Source organism: Perissodus microlepis, chromosome 20 (genome assembly GCF_051167445.1).
Source record: "Perissodus microlepis isolate ML-2025 ecotype Zambia chromosome 20, ASM5116744v1, whole genome shotgun sequence".
NCBI classification, from domain to species: domain Eukaryota; kingdom Metazoa; phylum Chordata; class Actinopteri; order Cichliformes; family Cichlidae; genus Perissodus; species Perissodus microlepis.
The window spans coordinates 714489-741320 of NC_140480.1; the positions used below are offsets into that span (position 1 = coordinate 714489).

The 26832-nt window shown below is 39.8% G+C and overlaps 1 protein-coding gene and 1 long non-coding RNA gene across 3 annotated transcripts in view; both read right to left on the minus strand.

Moving 5' to 3' along the window:
• cacna2d3a (calcium channel, voltage-dependent, alpha 2/delta subunit 3a) overlaps positions 1 to 26832 on the minus strand; it is a 123447-nt gene that overhangs the window by 66563 nt on the left and 30052 nt on the right. For both annotated transcript variants that reach the window (XM_084916027.1, XM_084916026.1), the window contains exons 3-4: positions 25066 to 25182; positions 13395 to 13454 (exon numbers count right to left, since the gene is read on the minus strand). In XM_084916027.1, the coding sequence (XP_084772153.1) occupies positions 13395 to 13454; positions 25066 to 25182 (177 nt within the window). The remainder of the gene's footprint in view (positions 1 to 13394; positions 13455 to 25065; positions 25183 to 26832) is intronic.
• Positions 858 to 2156, minus strand: LOC146363676 (uncharacterized). Its single transcript, XR_014798839.1, has 2 exons — positions 1877 to 2156; positions 858 to 1279 (listed from the first exon to the last, which is right to left on the minus strand). It is a non-coding gene; the product is annotated as an uncharacterized LOC146363676 (long non-coding RNA).

Genomic DNA, 26832 nt, shown 5'->3' on the forward strand with positions numbered 1-26832 from the left:
TGTTTCTAGTAGAATTCCAGAGTTGTCATCTTGGACCCTCTCAGAGTACCCCCTCTGTATGCTTGCAGAGACCCCTACAGTAGGGAAACATGCAAAACGGTGTCCAAACCTTTGTGTTTTAGCTTTATTTATGTCTTACACAGCATCCCAACTCTTTAGCTAACTTAATAACTTTAGCTAAAGTGAATAGTTAGTCTAATTCATCAGTGCAGCATTACTGGATCATCTCTGTTTGAAGTGATATAATGTGATATACAACTATCACTGTGTTTAACTACCATAATAATTCTTAGGGTACTGAGTGCATGCTTAATTAGATTTTTTTTTTTAAACATACTGCTCCATTACTATGTTTGACAGGCTGAAGTTGTCGGGTCACCTCCTAAATCGACCATCTCTTACAGGTGTTTTGTGCCAGAAATGGAGTGTCCACTGAAGACTGAAGATACTGAATCTCTACGCCTTGCCATTGATCCCTCTTGTGCCTTCATCTAGACAAGAGACATTAACTTAACCACTCTCACATGCTCTGTACCTACATCACCTTCCCTGACAGTCGTAGCTTGGCTCATCTGAGGGTGAAATTATAAGAATGTGTTATTTTGCAAAGTGCTCTCTAGGGTTCCTAAATAAAATATGGCATTGAGGTCATTTCTTTTGAATTAATTCCTTCTTCTGAAATATAAGAACCTCTCCTGGTTTTAATGGCACTTTGGATTTCCTTACTTTCTGTTCCACTTCCAAACCCAAATAGATGCTGACAAGCTGACACAGTAACATGGAAGAGGGAAAGAAGTTGGAAAGGACTACTACAAATAAACCTAATGCCGAACAATAATAATAATAAAGATAAAAGATGAAGTAACAAGTTTTTAGTTTATTCCAAACGATCATCCAGATGTCTGTGACATGTGATGACAAACACCATAATGGAAGGCCTTAGTCATCACATGCTTAAACTCATCATATATTTTTGCATATGCTGAACAGGCAGTCAGACATGCTGTAACTGTGGGGTAGAAAACAGCATGAACACCATACGGCAGGGGTCTCAAACTTCAGTCCTCGAGGGCCAGTGTCATGCAACTTTTCCATGCCCTCGAGGACTGGAGTTTGAGACCCCTGCCATATGGAATATGACAGGTGTGGTTGAACTGCATGAAGACTCTGAAGTTTCTCTTCTCTTCTGGCAGGACAGGAATGTGGCCTTGTCCTGTGAGCCACTGTAAGGATGTACTTAGAGTAGAACTGGACTGTCACCGGCCTCAGGCTCTTCACCCTTTTCAAAGACAAAGCAGTCATTTAGATAAAATATTAGATATTGTTTACCTGTAAATGCACAAAGTAAATTTAGAAATGTAATTATTGTCACGAGTGAACAAGCAGTGATCTACAGCTGTGACCAAACGTTTAGAGAATAAGTGTTGTTTGTTTATTTACAAAGTTTGCTGTTTCAGTGATAGTTGTATATCACATTATATCACTTCAAACAGAGGTGATCCAGTAATGCTGCACTAATGAATTAGACTAACTATTCACTTTAGCTAAAGTTATTAAGTTAGCTAAAGAGTTGGGATGCTGTGTAAGACATAAATAAAGCTAAAACACAAAGGTTTGGACACCGTTTTGCATGTTTCCCTACTGTAGGGGTCTCTGCAAGCATACAGAGGGGGTACTCTGAGAGGGTACAAGCTGACAACTCTGGGATTCTACTAGAAACAGTCGATCATATTTGTTTGTCAAAGCTGAATCCAGGGCAAACGACGCTAAATTAGCGTTTTTAGCTAGCAGCTACAATAAGCATAAAAGTTACTGTACGGCTATCATTTGTTAACATGACGCTTGTTCTTATACATGTAATACATTTATTACCAACCTGAGAGTTTATCCGCTGGTCATTCGACATGACGAATGACTTCTGAAGTCTTAATTCAGCTCAAGATGCTGTAGATTCCCGTCAGTAACACTTTCGGTCCGCTAGTAAAACGTAGTTCTATTAATCTGCGCTTGAACCGGAACCGGATGTAAGTTCCAAAAAACTGAATTTTGGAACTGAAATTGAATTGTAGAACTGAAACTGAATGGTGAGAAGTGAAACTGAAATTATTCGAGAGCTGAATTTTTAAAGGATAAAATGCAGTTTCAAAGCAAATCAATTCATTTTCCATCCATCCATTCGCTTCCGCTTATCCTTTTCAGGGTCGCGGGGGGCGCTGGAGCGAGAGGCAGGGTCCACCCTGGACAGGTCGCCAGTCTGTCGCAGGGCCAACAGACAGGGACAGACAACCATTCGCACTCTCATTCACTCGCACATTCACACCTAGTGGCAATTTGGATTACCCAATTAACCTATCCCCACAAGCTGCATGTCTTTGGACGGTGGGAGGAAGCCGGAGTACCGGAGGGAACCCACGCAAACACGGGGAGAACATGCAAACTCCACACAGAAAGACCCCGGCCTGATGGTGGAATTGAACTCAGGACCTTCTTGCTGTGCGGCAACAGTGCTAACCACCGTGCCAAAATATAAAATTCAAATTCAATTTCAATTTAGTGATGATCATTTTCAAACCATAAATTCAATTTCAAATTAGACTAATTCAAATTCAGTTTTCAAAAGCATTTATTCAAGTTACAATTCAAATTCAAATTTAACTTATTCAAATTCAGTTTCTGATGGCACAGATTTCTGCCCATACATACGGAGCAGCGAGCAGATTAAATGAGCAAACACAACATTATAACATCAGCCACTGCATGAGATTGCATCCGTAAGCATTTAGTTACAGTACAAGTACATTAGTATGCAACTCACTTCAGGGACTGGACTTGTAAAAAGAAATCGTAGGCACATTGACCTTTATGATGTTTGGAATATCATCTATTTTCTACAACCAGTTTGGTACCTGTGTTTTCCAGTCCAACAAAATGAACAGAATTTAAATGAGCTGACTCTGACATCAGCATTTTCATTTCTGTCTTGCTTTGGGGAATCACTTCAAAATGTGCCTTTAAAGATAGAAGGAAGTGCGAGGATATTTTAAAGGGTTTTCTTTAAGCCTGTAACTATGAAACAAACAGGCTGTTAACAAATACAAATGCAGTGAAACAGAACAAATTTTCACTGCTTAATGATAATTATAGAAAAAAAAAATCAGGAAAGGAGACGAGATGAAGCTGCTGAGAGGGACAAATAGAAAATATTAAAAATAGTTATGTGCAGAACTGTGAATGATATGTTAGCCTGTGTTCACAGCTATATGTCATTCCAATAATGTATTATAATATATATCTTGTCTACAATAACACTTGATCTGGAACTCAGAATCTCCCTCACATTAGAAATCGAGAAATTAGGTGAGATTGTAAATGATAGCAAGATTTTTTTTTATTAATTGTTTTTTGATTGTACTTGATCTAACTGTACCATTATCCACTGGTAAAGAAGGTCTGAGTTCCTCGGCACAGCACAACTGTACTTAAACCTCTCAGAGTCGAGCTCCAGAAGAAATACATGCATTGCACAAAGACTGTGTGAATGGCAGTAATGAAAATTACAACTGTTGCGTTTGTGGCTGTTAAATATTCAATCAAGTCTTCATTTAAATCATTTTTCACATGTTTTAAATTTGCATTACTTATTGTTGATCCTGGCAAAGCAAAACTGCTGTGAACACTGTAAAAGATAACATAATACATAATATTATAACATTATTATAATATCAAATCATTTAACAGTTTCGTGTTAATGAAGCAACAAGCAAAATTAAGCTATGGGGAGTTAAACATTGAGAAGGATATCATAAGATTTCTTGCCAACATTGCAGCGGAGCTTGTAAAACCCACTTCACAGCAGACTTGATCTCTACTTAACATGTTGAGCATTTAAGGCCAATACTAACAAAACGGGAGTTTCATGTACACAGCCCATAGATGCACACACTAATATCTGGCACATAGAAGCTAAATTGACTGCACGTGCTTAAGGTAAAGCTCCATTGTGTCTTCACTCTGTTCACGCTGTCTTTTGTACCGTTTCTCTCTCATTTACTTGCTTTTCTGCCTCTCAACTCAATTTTCCCATTTTGTGTTCCTGCTCAGGCTGCTTCTTATTTCCCATTGTTAGCTTGTTGTGCATTCCTCACCACCTTCTGTCTCTTCCTGGTGTTCAGCTCCCATTGGCTCCCTTCTGCATTTATGTGACTTGGCTAGTATCATCAGCGATATCTGTGGGAAAACTGTTGCACTTCCAGGTTGTCACAGACTAATATCCCTCCCATCTGCCTGTTCATTCCCTGCCTGTACAACAGGTGGGATTTAAAAAAAAAATCCACCTGTTGTAAAATACAAATTAGCATCATTACTATTATTATGATTAAAATATAAACACATCAGAGTTGTTTTTTTTATTTTAGTGAGTTAGTGAGTTTAGTTTATCAGTTCCCAGAGTCAGAACCAGACATGGAGAAGCTGCATTCAGCTTTTATGCTCCATATATCTGGAACAAGCTCCCAGAAAGCCTCAGATCAGCTGAAACACTCAGTTTATTTAAATCCAGGTTGAAGACTCACCTGTTCTCAGCTATATTTGAATAAAGCACCAAATCCACACTGTTTTACTTTTAAGTTTAAATTTCAAAACTTACATTTTAACTACTGATTTTATCTGTTTTTTGTTTGTTTTTTCATTTTAAATTATGCTTTTTATTTGTTTTTGTTTTTTAATGTCTCTGTAAAGCTCTTTGAATGACCTTGCTGTTGAATTGTGCTATATAAATAAACTTGCCTGGCCTTGAGTAATCGAATCTAATAAAAAGATTTGGGGTTTTAGAATAACTTTGCCTTATTTGAACTAGATCTGGAATAAAAACTCAATAGCGGTGTTGTTATCCTGTTGTTATAGCGATATGAGGAATGGTTGGTGTTTTCAGTTACCGAGTGCTCCATAAATGTTCAAATATGTTTGAGCTCAGGGACTGTGAAGGTTAAGTCCATAACACTCAGCACTATTTGCACTTCAACTGCCTTTAAGTGCTTCTTATGTAACGTTTTGACATACTGTATGTTAGCAGGCATTACTGCTGGGGATTGTATACCTCAGTGTGCAGCATGTCTCTGAAGACTGAAGTGCTGCTTTCTCTTTGTACCCCACTCCAACAAACAGTTTTTCACTGTGGATTTGAAACACATTTTCTCATGCTTGCCTCCTTACCGTTCTGTTGCATCAGTAAATTGGATCTTTCTTTTTTTTACAGTCATCCACTCAGACATATTGATATGTCTTAGCCCATTCCAATTATTGGCCTCATTTTCCCTCCTGAAACGTGCTTTCAAATCTGCTACCTATCACTGAGACTACAACTACACAGACATGAAAAACTCTTCAATTTATTTTAAGCAAACTCTGTATCATGATAAACTTGCAGTGATTTGATGCTTTCAATCAGTGTTGCCCCAGCGGTGGGTTAATCAGATACCTTTTAAGGTTAATTGTAATTTGTAACTTCAAGTCACCATTGGCAACATAATCACTGACAACAGCAAGTGTCCAGCTCCCAAGTGTAAAATGTTCTCCAGTTCCAGGTGAGCGATTGAAGCTAGTGACGTGAGCAGAGTATAGTTTTGGATGACATGTGACCTAGTAATAAATATATTAAAGAGTTACCTAGGCAACCAGAGTGTGCAACATCTGCAAGCGACCAGCAATCAGCTAATAGGTGATGCGTGATGAGATAATCTCTTTCAGTGTGGATGCAGCTGTAGTAAGCACTGCTCTGCTTGTCTGTCACTTTGTCATCGCACTAAAGAGTCGAGTAAATTAAGGTGTCATCTGATTGCAGCTCAGATGGAAGAAAAGCAACTAAAAAAATGCTCAAATTTGAAACAAAATAGAAGTGAGAAGTGTTTCTGTGTATTCTTTATGATTATTTCTGATTACTTTGAGGTCCCATTAAAATTATTACTTTTTTAAATGACATTTTAAACATTGTGACGTCTCTATATACACTTAAACAACAAAGGTTTCTTATAGAAGTGGCTACCTAGAAGACACAGAGCAACACTTAATGATGACTCAGTTGAAAAACACAATTAAAGCTGTGCATTTGTTAAGTGTTAATTGTTTTGAAAAACAGAAATGAGAAAGATAAGTCACCAGAGGCAACAGCAGTTCAAAGTACAGAAAACACAATGCTTAAAAAAAGTAAAGACATAACACAGCTAATTAATCTGCTAACAAACGCATTTATATTCACAGTATGTTGTCTTTAATTTTGATTAAAATTGCACATTTTCAATAGTGCGAGAGCGAGTGTGGGTGTCTGAATGGAGTCCAGGGCAAACCATGATGTGCAACTGTGTGTGTGTGTGTGTGTGTGTGTGTGTGTGTGTGTGTGTGTGTGTGTGTGTCTGCATCTATGCATGTGTGTCCAAGTGTGGGTGTCTGTGTTGAGTACGTCAATTATGCCATTCCAGCAGTACAGTAAAGGAGAGCCCAGTGCTGCTAATGCAGTCCCAGATCACAGTGTTAACAACCTGATCTTTAACGCTGCGGTGCATTACGTTGAGAGATTGTAGCATCAGCACCCACTCACTTAGTGTGGGACAGACAAAGAGGGAGAGGATGAATAAAGGGTTAGCAAAAGGTAAAAAGTGGAGCCTTTTCAGTTCCCTTTTTCAAAATGCAAGCCAAAAAGAATTTATTGTGTAATATGTACCACCTCACATTCAAATAGTATTATGGCACTGAGTTTGATATAATCACACGATAATGCTAAGTGGATTTACAAAAACAATCACTTTCTGCCTTTAATTCTTTGGCTCGGCTTTTGAACATATAGAACCATGAGACTGATCGCCAAGTGAAAATTAGCCTTTTAACAATTGCTCACCAACCACTTCGTTAGGTACACCTGTTCAATTGCTCATTAATTCTGTAATTAACTAATCAGATGGCAGCTACTCAATGCATTTAGATATGTAGACATGGTCAAGTTCGAACTGCCAATCAGAATGGGGAAGAAGGGTGATTTAGGTGATTTTGAAATTCATGATTTTGTGTCTCCATTGCTGTTTTGTCCTCTCTTTGGTGGTTCTGACCTGCATTTTTTGCTTCTGCTATTTTAGTAAATGTGCTCCAGTGTTTCTCTGGACATTTCACAATGTTCTACATGTGAAGATTTGTGCAACTTTTGCAGGAATGTCTTACAAATAGAAGCACATAATGCTGATTTTGTCTCTAGAATCACAAAGTGGCCGTCTCTCTAACACTGGCTGCACACCAGACAATGGAAACTGTGTTGAGTGTAGTACATTTCTATCACCCGTATTCATTTTTTTAGTTACTGATCAAGATCAGGTCAAAATATTGCTTGTCAATGAAAAAAAACCTAAAAAGCAAACACACTGCAAAAGTTTAATTTGCCTCCTAGAGGAGCACCGACGCAGTTTAGTACAGTAAGCCATATATCTGAAGGCTTTTGTTGATTTTAATATTTTTCCTGCAGAGAGTCAGACAGTGGATCAACAGCCTCAAGAGAAAAAGACACAACATGTGATTTGGGAAGGATTGACCATGATGCCCCACCCTCTGGTGCTCACGTTTAAATGTAATCTTGACTTAGACTCTTTTCCCCGCTCACCTCCCTGCTCTTTTTGCCACAGTTTGGAAAGGAAGAAGAGTCCCAGAGTGTGAAAATGTGAGTCGAAAACAACCGGGGGCATGGATATAAGTAATCAGGGGGTAAACAAGACAGCAGATTGAGTAAATAACTTGGAGGAAAAGGCCAAGTAAGAGTTTATATACCTTACTTGAAATCCTACTTCACGCAGCTTAAACTTTGTGCTCACCAACTTGGAATCAAACATGTCTGGAAGTCTATAGAAGCCACATGGGGGTATAATGCACAAACACACCTCACAACAAATCTCTCACAGACTGAGAGTTTCTGTCTTGCCTTGTCAGGTGACAGAGAAATGATCTGCGTTTATCTGACCTTTTCTCTTGGAGCTTGTAGAAATATAGAGGACAAAGTCAGCTATGGTTGATTAGCAAAGTTTGTTTGCATCAAATATTTAAATCCACTTGGTTTTCTTAGTTTTAACGTTAGCTTGTGGGTAAATGTAAAAATGTACCAGTAGGTACGACTTAAGTTTATTGGTAGACAAAGCATGAGGAACAACACTGAAGACTATGCTTCCAAGTTTGATACTTGAGCTGCATTTTGCCTTTTGACAGAAAATAGTCCGATGCTTGCAAATCGTTTGAGGTGACTTAAGTCTTTTCTTTATTCTCACTTAATAATATTCTACAGTGTTGTTTCACATTATGCTGCTTTGGTATTGTTACCGAACTAACGTTCACCCATATTAATGAAAAATGTACAAACTTACATGCTTCACTTTTATCAAAGTTTAGCTTTAAGCAACATGGCGTCTAACTGGCACGTGTCTTGATGCTCTGTGCTTGATGCTGAGGAGATAATATTACAAACCTCCACTGCCTCACTCAACAATCAACACTGTTTCTGTCTCTGTGGGGAACCTTTTTGAACCATTTTCTGTGACACTGTTAACAAAGTACTTCAGACTACTTTGTGTGCAAGTTTCACTTCAGTTCAATTCATGTTTATTCATACAGAGTCTCAAGGCACTTCATACTATAAGGTACAAAACCAACAATCAAACAATCCCCTATAAGTGACAGTGGGAAGGAAAAACTCCCTTTTAACAGGAAGAAACCTCCAGCAGAACCAGGCTCAGGGTAGTTTACCCATCTGTCTCAACCAGTGTGTAACTGTGTAATATACAATGTGTTCAAAGCCTAGTCTTGATTAAATAGCTATTTTAAAAAAAATCCTAAAGTCACATAAGTGCCCTACATGTGACAGGACACTGAAGCAGGCACTACTTTGAAAGCACAGACAGAGACATGGGTCAAAACATTTTTGATATTATTAAGCAACAAGCAAGTGGCTCCCTCTCTGCAGTCTACGATAATACCCCAGACACGGGAGTATGAGAACAAAAACAGATTAAGCATTTCTTTCTCACTGCTCCCGCCTGACTGGGGCCACATTTTCAGTCAACATCGAGCTTAGCAATCGGCTGTTTGTTTCCAACCTCCAAGGAAGGATTCGCTGGCTGGAGAGTGCATGGGAGACTGCTCTCTGCTTTCCTATTTACAGTACATGAGCAATGCGGGTAAAAGAGTGAGAGAGGAAAATCGCAGCAGATTACCGTGCCAATTTCACATGGAAGCAGAAGAGCTCTGGAAAGGATAGATAAGGAAATTCCTATCAAATCGCTGCCAGCCAAATATGTATCCAATAGCAATAAACCACACAAACATTTTATAATAAACTCAGAATAGTGATGGAGGAGGTTTCACCCTACAGGATGTGGTATTTTTAGCAGAGCTGGCAATAATTACCATCTATTCACCATGTTCTGCAGTAAAACACGCTATTAGAAATGCCACCATCAGAGCAGTGCAGACATGAACCATGCACACCTACACAGGTGTACACGTACAGTGCTGCAATAATATACATGCATGTTCACATGCAGGTAAACAGCTTCTGCATTTCATGATCACACCTCAGGAATGCTTAATCATTTCACTGTTTTGCTCAGACAATTTAAACACAATTTACAATAAAAAGAAATATTTAATTTAATTACGTAACATATTAGCCCAATTACCCATAGATGAGCCATCAGATAAACCAAACATAGGCACGCTAACAAGCATGCTGAGCAAAGACAATGATCTAGTACTACCATGATGAGCCCGATAAAGATGATTATTATACGTATGAGGTCGTCACACAATGCAAAGTCTGTCTTTGTCTGTGAAATTTAAAATTTACCAATATATTTGTTAGGACAACACAAAGATGTCTAAATATTAGGACTGAGGTCATCTCAGTGATACCTGTAAGAACAGGGTGATGATGAAAACAGGGAGAAAGATGAATAAGATACGACGATCAGATTAAACGGCATTTAAACATTTCTTTTATAAAATAAACAAGGTAATCACATGTGTCTTTTGATCCTCCTCTGCTGTTAGTGATCAATGAATTATTAGTTTAGAAGTGACGCACAGCACGACCACGAGTGATACTGAGTTTGCTGTGCAGGTATAAAAGAAACTGAGCTGGTTGTTACTGAAGAAACCACAGTTAGCAAAGTATTTTCATTGCATGTTGAAATTAAAAACCTTTTTCAGACTCTGTGTTTTTTTTGTCTTCCATAACAGGTTTTGGTGTCTGCAGCTGTTGAGTATATTCCTTCCAAAATACAACAGACTTCTCAGTCAGCTTGGTTTGCACGGTGTACTTCTTTGAGCTGTACTCCAGTTGGTTTCTTCAGTTTGTTTCTCATTTTGTAGCCATCGTCTGCCAGTTTGGGGCAATATCTGAATAAATGTAGTACGGAAAATGTAGAGTACTCTATTTCCAGTTGTGCTACTAATGCTATTTTTGCTTTGCTCCTACCAGTGACAAGACAGAAGTCATAGTGGGCAACAATATTCTTTAGTTAGGTCAAATTACAGGTTTATATTTCCTTTCTTCGGCCCCTCTCACCAGCTTCCTTTTCTTTCCCTTTGTCTTCTCTTTGTCTCCAGATACATCATATAGGTGTGGTAGTTTAAGGTATCTTGATAACTGTATATCAGAAAATGCAAAAATTTACTGTTTTTATTAGCCAGTATCAACGTCTGAAGCTAAAAAGCATTAAAGCTAAAACAAAAGGATGCTCGTCTCATCACTACCAAGTAATTATCAGCATAAAGCACCACTGTGACCCCACACGATGTTATTGCATATTAAGCTGCATAGCAAACAAAAAGACAAACCCAGTACTCCATAAATATCAAATGCACATGCACATGACCACAAAAACATGCAGAACTATATACAATACTTTCAACCCAATATTGAAGAAGACAGTTTTGTTTGCTTGCCCTTGTTTTATGAATAAATTATTAGTTAAACGGAGCGGTTTCTGTTATTTGTTTTGTCTTCTATATGTCAGTGCATGTGTGCGCTTGGGTGCGAGCATTGTTTTAAAGCACGGTCAGAGTAAATGGTGTAATTTTCCTTTACAGATCAAAGGAAGGAAATTTCAGTTTGTGGAAAAAACAAGAACATAAAAAAAAGAAATGACAGGGGCAGAGCTGGACAACAGTCAGTGGTTAAATCTAGCAACTCATCCTCCTTAATAACCAATGACAGCAGAACACCGCAGGATATTCACTGTAATACCTTTAAAACCTGACAGAGTAAACACATACTCGCTGCTGCTGCCACTAACACACATAACACGGCTGCCAAGCAATTTATAAGTAGTTTTCCAGCAAATACTCCCAAGTCGACTTAGTATCATATTTCCTCTTTAAAACTCAAGTTTCTGCTGTTGCTCCTCCTACTTTAAGAAACTTCTGAGATGTGCTCGATGCTTGAACAAACTCGCCCCGCCACATATTCAGCTATTCTGCCTCTCTCTCGCACACACACACACACAAAGTACAAAGCTGCACTCTAAAAATTAAAGCTGCTCAAATGGATTTGAGGCAGAACCATGAGAGCAGAAGCTTGGTTTGGGGGGGTGTATACAGAAATGATTAGCTGAATGCATTTGCCCAAGTCTGCAGAAGTGAGGATGGAACTCCCAGGGAGTCATTTAGAAAGTGTTGAATGTTTGAGTGGGAATATGACAGAGATATAACACCATAAATAATTCATGATTTATGTTTCAGACTCAAAAGGTGTTTCCCACAGAGTATACCCAGGTATAAAAACATGACTATTATCGCTTGCTTTACATATCTATTTGACAAACTAGATGTGTTTCCTCCCCCATGCAATTAAATGTTGGGTTATTATACATCTGTAGGTGCAGCTGCATCACCTTTACTGGCTCCAGATTTGTTCAACTACAAATAAGGATTTGCAGTATAATTGCACAGAGTTTCCCCTTACCCCTCGCCCTATTCAGGGGTATTATCAGAATGTTGAAAGCATCACAGGATCTACCTGAGACAGTAGGGGAATGCCCTAGTCATACTACACACGAAAATTACAGCCGATATGGGCACTTTGCAAGCCCCCATTAGAGCCGCAATTATCCTCCTGGGAGTGAAGGAAAGTTCCACCTGTTGATGTGGTCGGGTGGAAAAGGTGTTACCTTTGCTTGCTCCTGTCACGTCCCAGCATGCCTTGGAAAAGCATGAGGCAAATTGTGTACAATAACTCCCTGCAGTGCAGTGGTTGTTGGTCTCCACAGGGGCTGCTGTTTGTCACAGATTCTGTTCGTAATTTTTATGGATAGTTTGTGCAGCCGAGGGCAGAGCACGGAGGGGGGAGGATTTGATGGTCTTTGAATTTTGTCTCTGTTTTTTCGCAGACAATGTGATTCTGTTGGTTTCATCAAGCCATGACCTCCAGCTTATACTGGGGCTGTTTGCAGACAAGTGTGAAGTGGTTTGGATTCGAGTTAGCAAATCTGAGGCCAGGCATTAAAAGGGTGCAGTGCCCACTCCTACTCTGGTTTCAGAACGAGCTGTTTCCCCAGGTGGAAGCGGTTATGTATCTCAGTTACTGCTCACAAATGAAGGAAGAGTAAAGCAGAAGATCGAGAGGCTTGACAGGGACGTGGATGCTACACTAGTCTGTTGTGGTGAATAGAGCTGTTCATGAAAGTGAATCAAGATTGATCAAGATTAATCTCTATTCCTACCATCCCTCGTTGTCACAAGATCTTGGTAGTGACCGAAAGAAGAAAGATTATGGAAGGGAGTGGCGGAAATGGGGATCCCCTAAAGGGTATGTGCGCTTTGGTCATTTAGGAGGGGCTCAGAGTAAAACTGCTACTCCTTAACTTTAAAAGGAGCCAGATGAAGTGGTTTGGGCATCTGACCAGGATGCCTTTTAGGTGAAGTGATCTGGGTATGTACTGGAGGGCCCAGAAGACTCAGGACCCCCTTCAAAAGATGCTAAATAAGATGTTGAATAATAATGTGGATTATAGTTGGGATAAAAGCTGTAAGTTGCATTAAAACAATGCATAGATTTTAATTTTACAAAGCATGTAAACAAATTGTAACTCTGCAAAAACAGTAATCATATTTTGTTCTTTACATGACATTAACTACACAATTCACAAAGCTGTGAGTAGAAATAAGGTTTGCTACTATTATTAATATTACTACCAAAAGTATTATTATTTCTCTATAATAACAGCAGACAAAAATGACAAACCTAAACAACAAATGTAAACACTTATTTATAAAACATGATGCAAATTGATACTTTTTCTTTATTATTTTCATAATTAATGACAGAATTATTTAGCTGGTTGAATTGTCAGTAGTGTCCACGAGATACACACCTGTAGGTTTGGATCCTCTTCATGTTGAAGGTGAGCTTCCTCTGCTGCCTCTACCAGCCTCTACAGGAGTAGAGAAGATAAGAGAAATAGAATAGCTTGAGTAAAGAAGTGAATTGATTAGTGGGTCAAAAATAATAGGCGGAGAAACCTTCATACAGAAAAAAGCTTTACGACCAGCTTTAAAAGCACCCTTAGCACTTAGGCTACACTAAAACCCCTCAGGAAACGCACAAATACACACACACAGATAGAAGATAGACATTTGGCGATCTCGTGAAAAGAGCCTATTTTCCTTAATGGTTCAGCGGTAGAAGTAATGACCGCCTTAGGTTCTTTGGACACTGTGACAACAAACTCCTTCATCAGTTCATGCTGTTTTACTCATGCACTTTTTCGCTCATAAACTCAACAACAACAACAACATGTGATGACACACGAACACACACACATACACTCCATTATCACCCTCTTGCTGTTACCGTCTGCTGCGTGTGCCTCTATGTGGGTGAGGGTATATCTGTGCCTTCTTTCACCCTATCTAACGAGAATAATCATCCTTCAGAAGCAGGCAAGCTGATGCTACTGTTTGCAAATGAAAAACAATCATGGAAAATTAACAACTTTAAGAGATGGAGTTTATCATATAAAACAGAAAAGGCAAGAGGCCCCCTTCTATCTAATGAACAGTTTCAGCACTACTGATTGTAGAGTCACTACAGAAATGTTCATTCTTTCTTGTGTTTTTGTGGTAGCATAAAATTGTTAAATGCATAAAATTGTCATTTTTGCATTATCCAATTTGTCCATTTGTGCTCAGAGCTTACAAAGTCAAAACATTTTTTTGTAGAAATTAACTTAAGACAGTTTATCCATTTTTTCTCATCCTGGACGGTGGTTCTGACACTCACAGTCCTTGGCTTCCTTCTTTCTGATCATACAGTCTCAAGATGGTGGATTTGGGGTAAAACTCTCCATGGATGGTCAGGAGCTTTCTTTTTCTTCTGTCTCCTCCTTTGACCAGCTTATTATAGCAGTGGGTATCTGATTGCCAGCAAGGCGTAGGTGCTGATTGCCTGGATCTTGTTCTTCCCATTCAGCTGACTTCTCAGGAGTTGCCTTATTCTGTGCAGTATTTGGTGGTTGCAGCTTTCCTAGCAGCCTTGTCGTGGTTCCCATTTGCCTGCGGGATTCCCAGGTACTTGTAGCTGTCTGCATGTCTGCAACGTTGCCTTCTGGTAGTTCGACCCCCTCAGTTCTGACTACCTTCCCTCTCTTTGTTACCATCCAACTACACTTCTCCAGTCTGAATGACATTCCGATGTCATTTCTGTTGACACTTAGTGGTGTGGATCAGTGAAGTCTCGTTCGCTCCTGGCATGTCGAGGAGGTGGCTGACAACTGCTCCATTCCTTAGTCGGTATCTGTATCTTGTCAGTGAGTCTTGTCTTCTCACTGAGAGGGTTCAGGCCTGTGTAGAACAGCAGTGGGGACAGAGCATCTGCTTGGTAAATCCCGCACTTGATGGTGATTTGTGCTGTTGGCTTGAAGTTGGCCTGTAGTGCTGTTTGCCATATCCCCACTCCAGTAAACATCACCTGAAGGACTCTCAGAATATGAAAAACAAAATTCCCTGGTCTGATGACGTATTGGCCAAATGATGAGTTACCCACTCATCATTTGGCCAATGCTGTCCCCACAGTGAAGCATGGTGGTGGCAGCATCATGCACTCTGGAAGTCCGACTAGGCAAAGGTTCATTTTCCAACCGGACAATGACTCTAAGCACGCAGTCATGATAAAAATGGAGTGGCTTCAGGACCACTCTGGGCCTAGCTAATCCCCAGACTTGAACCCAATAAACATCTCTGGAGAGATCTGCCAGTAATGCTGCCCATGCAACGTGATGGAGCAAGAGCCAATTTACAAAGAAAAATGGGAGAACTGCACAAAAACAGGTGTGCCAAGCTTACAGCCTTATACTCAAAAAGACTTGAGGCTATGCTGCCAAAGGTGCTTCAAATAATTACTGAGCAAAGGCTGTGAATACTAATGCACATGTCTTTTAAAAAATAAATTTTGAAATGGACTCTCCCCTTTGACCCTTTGTCCAAAGGCCAAGCAAATATCTTAACCCCACACCTTGTTAAGTGAAGTAGGCGTGTTGTGTTAATGTGTTGTGTTAATGCAAGTCTTGCATTAAATTCACTTAACAGATAGTTTATAGATATAAAGGTTTAAACCATAAGAAAACCTTAGTCAGCTGCTTTTTCTCCCCTTCAGTTGCCTGAATGGATAAAACTGTCTCTGAATTGTCTTCAGCTGGGTCCACAAAATGTGAGTTGATGATTATATTTTTTGAGAATTAGCCGTGCCTTAAAGCAGTTCAAAGTCCAAGGTGTTTGCCCTGCAGAGCCCAAATTCATAATTTTACTCAAAGGTTACTCATGTTTATCTTTGCTTTTGTTAGTTTAACAGACAGTATAACGAGCATTTATGTAACTGCTGGTTATCAGATCATTAGCATGATAAATGTATGGCAAGAACTCCAAGTAATATTATACTGTGTCAGCACTCACTGGAATCACTTGGGTAAAACTAATATAATGTAATCATGTATAATTAAAGTTGCTGACCTGTCCAACTCTTACACCGGGGGCTTAGGTCCAGTAATGCCAGTGAACAACTCTTTTAATGTGTCCACATTTAGATAGCTCCAGTCATCTGTGTTAAAATGGAAATTAACTGTTGAGAGGTTTTAACAGTTATTCTCACTAAGTAGTCTAACGATGGCTGAGAACTGAAGACAAAACTTTAAGGGCCTCTGGTGTTAGTCATGATGATTTAAGACATAACTGCGCCCTTACAGCCTTGATCTCTTACCAAGGAAAATTCTTAAGAAACTAAAAAAGTACCAATTGATAGCATATACTAGCTTTTTTAACAGGTGTAGTAGATCTGCTGATATGGTTTGTACTAAGTACTGGAGGAACAGTTTAAGAGAGAAAAAGATTCTCATGCATGTGCGCATTTTTTAAAAATGAGCACAATTTGGAGTAACCTTGTTTTTGGGGTGTTTTTTGTTCAGTAAAATAAATATTGCGTTGTGAGGAGCTTTTAGAATAATTCTCTCAGTATAAAGAAGAAGGACTAGAAACTGGCTTTTCGGGCCGAGAGCAGCAGGACTGACTCTCAGGAATCTCTATTCAACACACAAACACACAGACACACAGCAATGCTTCCTCGTACGTCTTTCTACTGATGCACATTGTAAGTTCTTATCGCAAGTAATTTCTCTCTTTCACAGCTGGTCCTGATGTCTGTGAGTTTTAGTAATAGACTTCCATTTCACATTTCCATTCAAATGGCTTTACCAGTAAAACTACTGCAATCAGCCAGCTTATTTCAGCCAGGCCACGTGCTAGTGCGCTTGTGTGTTGCGCTGCTGCTCTTGTGTGTGCAGGCAGACTGTTTTTGGAAGTGAACGCTGTAATCTAGAGTCCAACCAATCATTTTCTTCACCATAGCAACACACCTGGCCATTGCATACTGTTGCATATCATTCTATGCTTCATTCTAGTTGGCTATTGATTATGTATACATACCTTCTTTATGATCTCTGAGAGGCTGAGAGAGAGAAGCAAGGCAGAAAGGACCTGGATGTCTTCTTTCTGTGTGTGTGTGTGTGTGTGTGTGTGTGTGTGTGTGTGTGTGTGTGTGTGTGTGTGTGAAGCAACACAAAAAAACCTCAGGCAGGTACATTTGCTGAGAACTCGAGGAACAAACAAAGATAAGGACGGTGAAATAAAGGGAGGATGAAAGAGGAATAATAGAATAGCATCCTCTAAAGGTCTGATCACTTAGCCTCACACTCCCAACAAAATGTCAGCTGCTGCTTGCAAAAGCCATTGTCGATACAAACATACTTGTCAGCATTTGTGAGCGGGTAATGGTCTGTTTTTGTGCGTGCGTGTGAGTGTTAATCGTTTTCTCAGCTGACACCTTGAAGTATTAGCTCCTTGACCTATTCTGCTTCTTTTGCAAATGTCAGTCCTTAAATATGTGCAAGTATGCATGTACTATATGCGTCATGAGTCCATGAACTGTATGCATGTGTGTCCATGTATAGAGTTATAAGGTAACCTGAACTTCCCTCCAATCAGAATTGAGCCTATTAATCTGGCTCAGACAAAAATAATTGGATTTAAGTGTTACAAAGCATTACATTTTCTCAAGGAATACATTAAGGAATATATGGCTTGTTGTAATTTCCGCTCTACTGCACTCTACCGAACATTTAAACACTTATTTTCTACCTCTGGTAATCAGTTCTGACATGTTATTAATGCAGTTTAACTTACCAAGCAATAAGATGGGACTAAAAGCTCTAGGGGAAAATAACTTGCATAGTAGCAGGGAGTCGCTCAATTGGAAAAACACATTAGAGATAAGTAGATACTCCTTACTCCTGTGAATTTCAATTCCCCCATATCACCAGGATGAACACTCCAGGTGGCGTGTTTATCTTTGTGTGCATGTTGCGTTGCTGTGGGCGTACACAAGGTAGCATGCTGTCTGATTGCGTGCGTTCGTGTGTGTCTCGCAAAAATTCAAATGAGCCTGCCATGTCTTTTTGTCAATAGGTGGTCCTGCCAAAATGTATGATGCAGTTTAAAAAGAGAGGAAATTACTTTTCTTTTCAAACCATTCTGTCGAGGCTTTGCTTGGTATGAGATGACAGTAATAATTCAACCGACACAGCAACAGCCCTTTTGCCTCTTTGAAAACACACGCCCTTATACGAGCACATTCGCTTTCACTGCTGCCAGAGTAAAAAGCTACATGTACAGTGCTCACAGGACCTGCTGTGGTAACGGGACAGGACTCTTAGTTGCTAGAAGAAAAAATTCCCCCCAAAAATGATGGCAAGAAAGATCTGTTTTATTAAATGTAATTTGACAGTTTGCTTAGATTTATATGTTACATTTTAATTAAGATCTATTTAGATCGAGTGTCTTTAAGCTTGAGCGAAACCTTGCTTGTCTAATGGTTCCCAGATCTCTAACGTAAAGACGTGATGTCTTCCCACTGAATTAAACAAAAATTTCATCTCTTTTCATCCCACCCACCTCCATCCGCCCCCTCTTTTTTCCTGACATTTGGACTCATCTACCCCCTTTCATTATCTGACATCGTGTGATTATGATTTGCCTAACAAAGGATTCAGTTTGTTTACACTTTCAAAAGTTCAGAAACGATCCCCCTCATTTAACTGTCAGCGTGATTGGCTTATTGTTGTTCTTGCGCCACGCTTGCTGTATTCTGGGTTTCCTGACGGATGAAGCCGCTGACCTTAGCAAATGCCTATCCATTATGAATGCAACACTAAAGCTGTGAAAGTTAGGCTGTCATATATAGCTGAGCTATGCTAAGAGCCACAGTCAGAGAAGCGGAGGAAGGATGGATGGGGTGGTCACATACATTATTGACTGGTAACGGAAGTCTCTGACTTTTTTTTAAGCAGTACATTAAGCCTTGCCTCAGGATGTTCCCTCCACCAAAAAAGGGAGGGCAGTGGCCTGAATCTGAATGTTCTCCAGAGGTAACAAAGAACAAGACCACATCAACTACAGCTCTAAATAGACTCACATAAAAAGCATTCCCTAAGGTCCTGTGTGCTGTTGCTTCAACACACATTTGTACTTCGGAGTACAACTTAACTTCCCATTTGTCCTGTAACCATCTTTGGAAGTTAGAAGTTATTGCAGAGATCTGTCCATAGAGTAGCAGAGTTGCTACCCAATAAAAATATAAGTTAAATATCAGGATCAGAACCTATAATTTATCTATAACCTAAAATTATATCTATTTATCAGCCCTGTTTGAATTACATATTTTTCTCTAATATAATGGCATGAATAGATAAAATTATAAATATGTCCATGTGATATATACAAATAAAGTACGCTAAGCTAGTGCAGTTAAAAAACGTGCACATGCATAGCTCTGTCTTGGATATAAAAGGAAATGCTAACTAAGCCTTGGCCTGCAAGTCCTACGTGTCTTGTTTCTGCCACAGTCCTGAGCTCAGGTGAGAAAGCTTGGCTTGGGACGACCCGTCAATAGCACTAGGGACAGCAATTTTGTCAAACCAGCCAGGGAAGAATTGCAGAATCAACAAAATGGAAAAAGTGCCCTGTGACACTTCTTCTCCGTTTTTATAAGTCAAGCGACTGGAGCATGATGGAGAGACAGAAGGGAAACAAAATAAAAGGAAAAGTGAAAAATAGAAGGAATGACAGAGATGAAGGGACACGGCGTGCTTTGAAACATCAAGTCCCAATAATCAATAGCTCAGCAGTTCTGCTGACTGAAAGGGAATCTAAAGTGCAGCCCTGTTACCCGATCCCTGCACCACCTCACCCTGGTCTTTGTTTCGTGTTTCAGTTTCTTGCTTAGGCCAAACTTTTGACTCATCTTTTCTTCTTGGCATTCACCTTAGCCATGCTCGCTGTATGCACGCTCATTTCACTGTTCAAGACATGAAATCCATTAATGATTTCTTTGGTGACAGGGAGGAGAAGGACATCCACTGGCCTGCCATGCCTCGTCATTAACAGTGATCACTCTCAACAGAATGCATGATTGAAAATAATCTTAGACTGAAGATCAATAGTGAATGAAACAACTTAACAATGGCAAAAGTGCAGATAACTGTAGTGATCATTTAAGCTACACATATAATTAAAAAACAGTAAAAACAAAAAAAAGTTTCAACTGTTTTTAACTCAGGTCAATTAAACTCAGTATTATTTATAAAGTACAAATTCACAACAACAGTCACCTCAGGGCACTTTCTATTGCAACGTACAGATCCTACAATAAGAAGGAAACAGGAAGAAGGCTTCAGCAGCATGCTCATTAGGAGTTTGATGCTAACAAGAATTTGTTTTGGCACATGTCATATTTAGATTGCATTGCAAGACTTTTTCTTCTAACGGCAATCAACATTTGGTCTAATTTCACAATCATTTGTGACGTAGCATTCAGCTGATCATCACTTAAATATTTAAACTTATTTAGTTTTAGTTTTGTCAGTAATTTTCAATATTCTATTGCTTAGACCAGGTCATCAGCACACTTTTCAACACGTTTACAACAATACACGAAAATGAGTATGTAAGGGCACATTTTGGATTTTATAAATAAATCAATCAAAAAAAAAAATACCCGAACTTGGTGCATCATCAAAATCTACAGCTGCACTTTGAGTACATATGATGAGTAGGGCTGCCACAAACGATTATTTTGATAGTCGACTAGTCACCGATTATTTTTGCGATTAGTCGACTAATCAGATCATCATTCATGAAACGTACAGCTTATTGCACCAGCAGCATCTGCTCTTATATTTATTAAATTTTAATGAAATGTGCAGATTGTTTCGGTGGAGTTTAATAAACTCAGCCGTCTGCTCCTTGCTATCTAAAATATAACAGGACACATCTCACACTTCTGATAATCAGCTGTCTGCTTGACGTTTATTCAGCTGTGTAAAAACTATAACTTTAATCTCAGACAAACCGATTTACTCAGGAACAAATAAAACACTGAAAAAAGCCAAACAATAACATTTTAAGTTATCTAAGTGACTCATATATGTTTAACCTGAGTAGCGAAAGACGGCGGTGGGTTTGAAAACGATTTGCCGGGTGTCCGGTGTTCTCACGGCTCTGGTGAGCCGTGCCCCCGGCTAGCTATCGAGCTAGTGGGTAACAGACGTCTCCGAAAACGTCGGAGCGCTTTTGAAAATATTTGGTGTCTTGATAAACTGAGCAGATATTTGAGGTTTACACAGCTACATTCTCGCCTGAAAATATGTTAAACGTTTATTTTGTGACCCAGAAAGAATAATAAGAGTAATATTAAAACTAACTAGCTGCCGCCATTGTTGGAAACTGAGCTGGGCCGCGCTATGAATTCTGGGATAGGTTGGGCCACGAAGTACACACCCGACCCATCCTTCAAATCTGGGGAAATGAAGGGCGCATTTGTCGGCTGCATTTGTCGGAGTCTTCGAATTTAAACAGCCTTCGTCGTGTCGCTGTAACGTAGTCGGCCTACAAATGCGGCACAGGAGGATGCGGTTCCTGAATTTGGACACAGCTACGATACCGGACACAGCCTCTTCTTCTTCGGGGTTTAACGGCAGCTGGCATCCTTGTACATGCAGTGCTGCCATCTTCTGTTTCAGTCCGTTATTACACTCTTAAATCCTACTACTTATTCCTGCGTCTTTTGTGATCTTACAAAGCTTCAAACGACGCGTCGACTATTAAATTAGTCGTCGACGATTTTGATAGTCGACGTAATCGTGATTAGTCGACTAATCGTGGCAGCCCTAATGATGATAGATATTTCTTTGCCATCAAGAGAGCAGGAAATTATGATTTGCTAAGCAAATAATTAGGCAGACATATGATGAAAGGTTCATCTGTGTGAACCCCAAGTGAAAGTGTTTAAGTGTTAGCATCAGTTAAGACCAATTTTCCATACAGTTAGTATAAAATATACATTAATTGGTTATTAACTGTTAGGTGATGATCGAATGATTTTACTTATCTTAGAATATAACATATGTCATTGTCATTGTCATTATTTATTTAAATAATCGGTTACATTTCTTTTAAAAAATGTGAGTATTAAGTCTCACCTGTTGGGAAAAACATTTTAAATCAAATTATTTCCCGCAGAGGGTGAGAAATGCTAACTTCAACATTAACATTCAAAGTACATTTCAGCAATAAGAAAATTAGATATCATAGGAGGTTTTACTGGCTGAGAAATTTCACTTACAATCCCATGTTTGCCTTTTATTTTTAACCTACAACGTAGCAAACGTTCTGTACTCTGCACTAGTAATCAGGATGAGGACTTCAGAGGCAGAGCTGCCACAGGTAAATGATATCAGCAGGTACAGAGCAGAGACCGAACGCCATTACAGGAGAAACAGCCCTAGCAGCAAGGCATCCACTCTGCTTTGAAGTGCATTTGTCACATGAAACACAGCCATGCTTGACTTCAAAGGGGGCAGTACAATAGCTCCACGCCTTTCAACTTTGATAACAACGTGTTCGCCGTTTCTTTAACCGTCTGCTGTTGCCACCATTTTCAGTCTGAAGACAAGCATTTTTTTGTTTTATTGTTTTTTTTCTGGAGCGACAGAAATAGGAGAGGAATTGCGGTCTGCGAGACAATGATAATATCCAACTTCCACAGGAACTGATGAAGGTAACAGCAATTAAAAATAACAATGGCGGGCTAATATGCAAGCCACGCAAGTGTCTGTGGATTTACAGCACATACAAAAGCTAGACACGCAGACATGCAGTACATAATGTCCTTTAAAGTCTACATCGAAGAACTGTTTGATTGCCCTTTTTGTTTTCTGTATAATAGTGCAATTAAATCTGCCAAAGCAACTACAAGAACGAACTGCTCCCACCAAGTTGTGTTAAATCAGTGCAAATATGAGAGGAGAAAGAAAATAGACATCAACGCAATAAAACAGCAATTCAAGAACACACAGTTCTACATACATTACTGTATAAAAGGTTTCACCTGCCATAGCAGAAAGATCATGCAGTAATGACAGCCATATTCACATTCAAGTGAATATTCCTACTTTCACTCGCCAAGATGCCTGCTTTGAAAATGTTGAGTCATTTAGGTTACATTTAAAATAATATTTCAGCACCTAAATTAAGAAAATATATTTTGAAAATTAGGAACAAAATTACCGGAAAAATCTCTCTTAGGCGCATTTAAAGCCAAATGAAATCAATGGTCATACACATGCTTTTACAGGTGCACGCTTTCACAGCAACAGACGCTGTTGTCTCTCAGCAGGTGGCGGTGAGCGATAAAGCGGGGAAATCGACGTGGAGACGAGGAGATAAAACCACGTTGACGGACAGGGCAGAGCACCTGCACGGAAATTGAATCGCTGAAGCGCCACATATACTTTAGTAAAAAGCAGAGACGTGGGAAGAGGCGGAGCAGAGAAGGGAGAGACAGACAAAGGAGAGAGGGATGGCTTAAGGACAGCTGTGGGAGTGCACGCCAGGCCAGACAGATGAGAGCTCTGGTAATAAAGAGAAAATGGAGCAAGATGGGAAAGAAGAAGGAAAAAAGGACTCATCGATGCGTCCATTATATGGCTGAAACAAACAATTCTTCACGAGGCCAAGACCAAAAGGAGGTGAAATGAAATCGTGGCTAACAAAGGTTAAATTTACACCTTATTTTCCCACACGCAAATGCTTCTTTCAAACGTACCGGGCACCCCGTGATCTTCACATCGATCCCCACAACTTTTACTTCATACAGATACAAACACACAAACTCCCACAAAGCCTACTGAGATGTACAATTGTCAGGCGTCCAGCATCCAGACAGGGACTTTCAAGAAGCCATTAACTAGCTGAACCTCATGTCTTCGTGGATTTTACAGAATCCCAAGGAAGCACACGGGCATCTAATCTCTCCGTTTAGAAGCCGTTTGCAAAAGGGTAACAAACCTCTCTGTGCGTTCGTCATAAAATAAAATTATGTAAGCTTAATCTTCATGTGGAAAGCACATGGCATTTGGTTGAAATACAAAACAATGTTCATTATTATTAGAAAACTGATTCATTCCTTTATTTTTCATTACAGAATTCAATGACAGTAGAAATATTCAATTAGAAGCTTGCCTTCATGCCAGCAAATGCTGTGTATGAGTAGGAGTGATATTTTTGAAATGCCAGATGACGCACAGCAGTTGGAAATACATAATCTTTTCTATGTCCACATATGGAAATCATTTTAAGGGTGATTATAACACTGCAAAACAAGCACCATTATGCAACCTAAGCAGGAAACGGTACCATACATAAGACGTGGAAATGGCTTAATTCTATCTGCACGCCTCTCACTCACTCACTTCCTTTAGGCGTGCATCCTCTGACCAAATTCTCAGAAAAAAATCCAATTTCTGTTAACACCACCATGTTGTCCTGATAGGATCAGTCACCTGAAGCGAGAGCCCCAGCCAAAGAGGCAGCGCACTGTGGACACGCTGCCACATTGTGCAGTGCGCCTTTTACAGCACATACACACACAACATCCACAGACATGAAAACGATGTTGGATTAATGCACCAACAATATACGGACATGTTTACTTAAAAATAGATGCTTACAGTGTCAAATAAAACATTCAAAGCTACAAATGATATAAAAGCGTGATTTTGCACAAGAACCATCAATACAAAAAGATCTTCATGTGTGCAAAGTTAAAAAAAGAAAGAAATGCATATATATCATATACATATATAGATCAGATGGAGGTTAAAGTCAGAGGACTTGTGAAGGGGCAGTGGGCAAGGCTGCTTATACTTGCACTCGGTGCCTGTATTTCAGGGGCCTGAAGTCTGTCTAGTCTGCCTTTTCCTATCACCTATTCCTGGATAGTCACTCCTTCACATATCATATCACAAAGACTTGAACATATAGAGCTAAAAAGTCTCTCTCTCTTTGCAGTTTTGACATCATTGTTATTTGTTGAGATAATTTGGGGGGTTTATTCAAGTTGTTTTGTGTGTGATGGATGAAAATTAACGTAGGGAAACATACCTTCATCGCCTGAGCTTTCTTGTGAAACATCTCCTCCATGTTCTCTGCCAGCCTCTTAACCAGCCGCAGACCATCGATCTCTTCCACCCGTACTGCCCGCTCAAACTCCTTGTATTTCTGACAGGAAAAAAACACACAATCATGCAGTGTTCTTGTGTTTCTGACATTAGGCCACAAAATCCTGTTCTGAGTCTACAGTGACTGCAACACAAAAACGCTTTCATTCCACTAAATCCTGTCAGCAGATTCTGAACAAAATATTCAGGGATATGCGTAACATGCAACACTATATGAACTCATATATATCTATGATACTTAACACTGTTTTGCTGAAATCTTAGCAAGGGTAAGGAAAGTAAGATAATCCCACAATCTTTTAGGTTGTAACGGCTTTAAAGTCTTCCAATGATACATTATGAGTATTGAAAGCATTAACAAGAAGAATGTACAGGGTGGGCCATTTATATGGATACACCGTAATACCATGGGAATGGTTGGTGATATTAAAGTCCTGTTTGTGGCACATTAGTATATGTGAGGGGGCAAACTCCTCAAGATGGGTGGTGACCATGGTGGCCATTTAGAAGTCGGCCATCTTGGATACAACTTTTGTATTTCCAATAGGAAGAGGGCCATGTGACACATCAAACTTATTGGTAATGTCACAAGAAAAACAATGGTGTGCTTGGTTTCAACGTAACTTTATTCTTTCATGAGTTATTTACAAGTTTCTCTTTGTTCACAGCCATTGACATGTCGAAGAGGTTAACACGTGAGGAGCGGATCGAAATCGTGTTGATATCTGGTGAACGCAGTAACCGGGTCATTGCAGCAGATTTCAATGCAAGACACCCTACGAGACCACCCATCTCCATGCTACAGTCAGCAAACTGCTCGCTAAGTTTGGTGAAACTGGTTCAGTGTTGGATTTGCCAAAATGTGGATGCAAGAAAACTGTCACTAATGAAGACACATCAGTGGCTGTCCTAGCTTCATTCAGCAAGAGCCCACAGCGTAGCACGCGCCGCATGTCACTGGAGAGTGGCATTAGTCGAACATGGGGCACAACGATAGTGGGTCCATTCTTCATCAGTGGAAACCTCAAGGCCACTGGATATTTGAAATTGCTACATGATGATGTGTTTCCCTCTTTATGCACTGAAGCTGGCACGTTCCCTGAGTTTTTCCAGCAAGATGGTGCACCACCACATTATGGGTGCAGGTCCGAGCATTCCTAGATGAACAGTTTCCTGGAAAGTGGATTGGTCGTCGTGGGCCAGTTGAATGGCCCCCAAGGTCTCCCGATCTGACCCCCTTAGACTTTTATCTTTGGGGTCATCTGAAGGCAATTGTCTATGGTGTGAAGATACGAGATGTGCAGCACCTGAAACTACGGATACTGGATGCCTGTGCTGGCATTTCTCCTGCGGTGTTGCTATCAGTGTGTGAAGAGTGGGAGAAGAGGGTTGCATTGACAATCCAACACAATGGGCAGCACATTGAACACATTTTATAAGTGGTCAGAAACTTGTAAATAACTCATGAAAGAATAAAGTTACGTTGAAACCAAGCACACCATTGTTTTTCTTGTGACATTACCAATAAGTTTGATGTGTCACATGGCCCTCTTCCTATTGGAAAAACAAAAGTTGTATCCAAGATGGCCGACTTCTAAATGGCCACCATGGTCACCACCCATCTTGAGGAGTTTGCCCCCTCACATATACTAATGTGCCACAAACAGGACTTTAATATCACCAACCATTC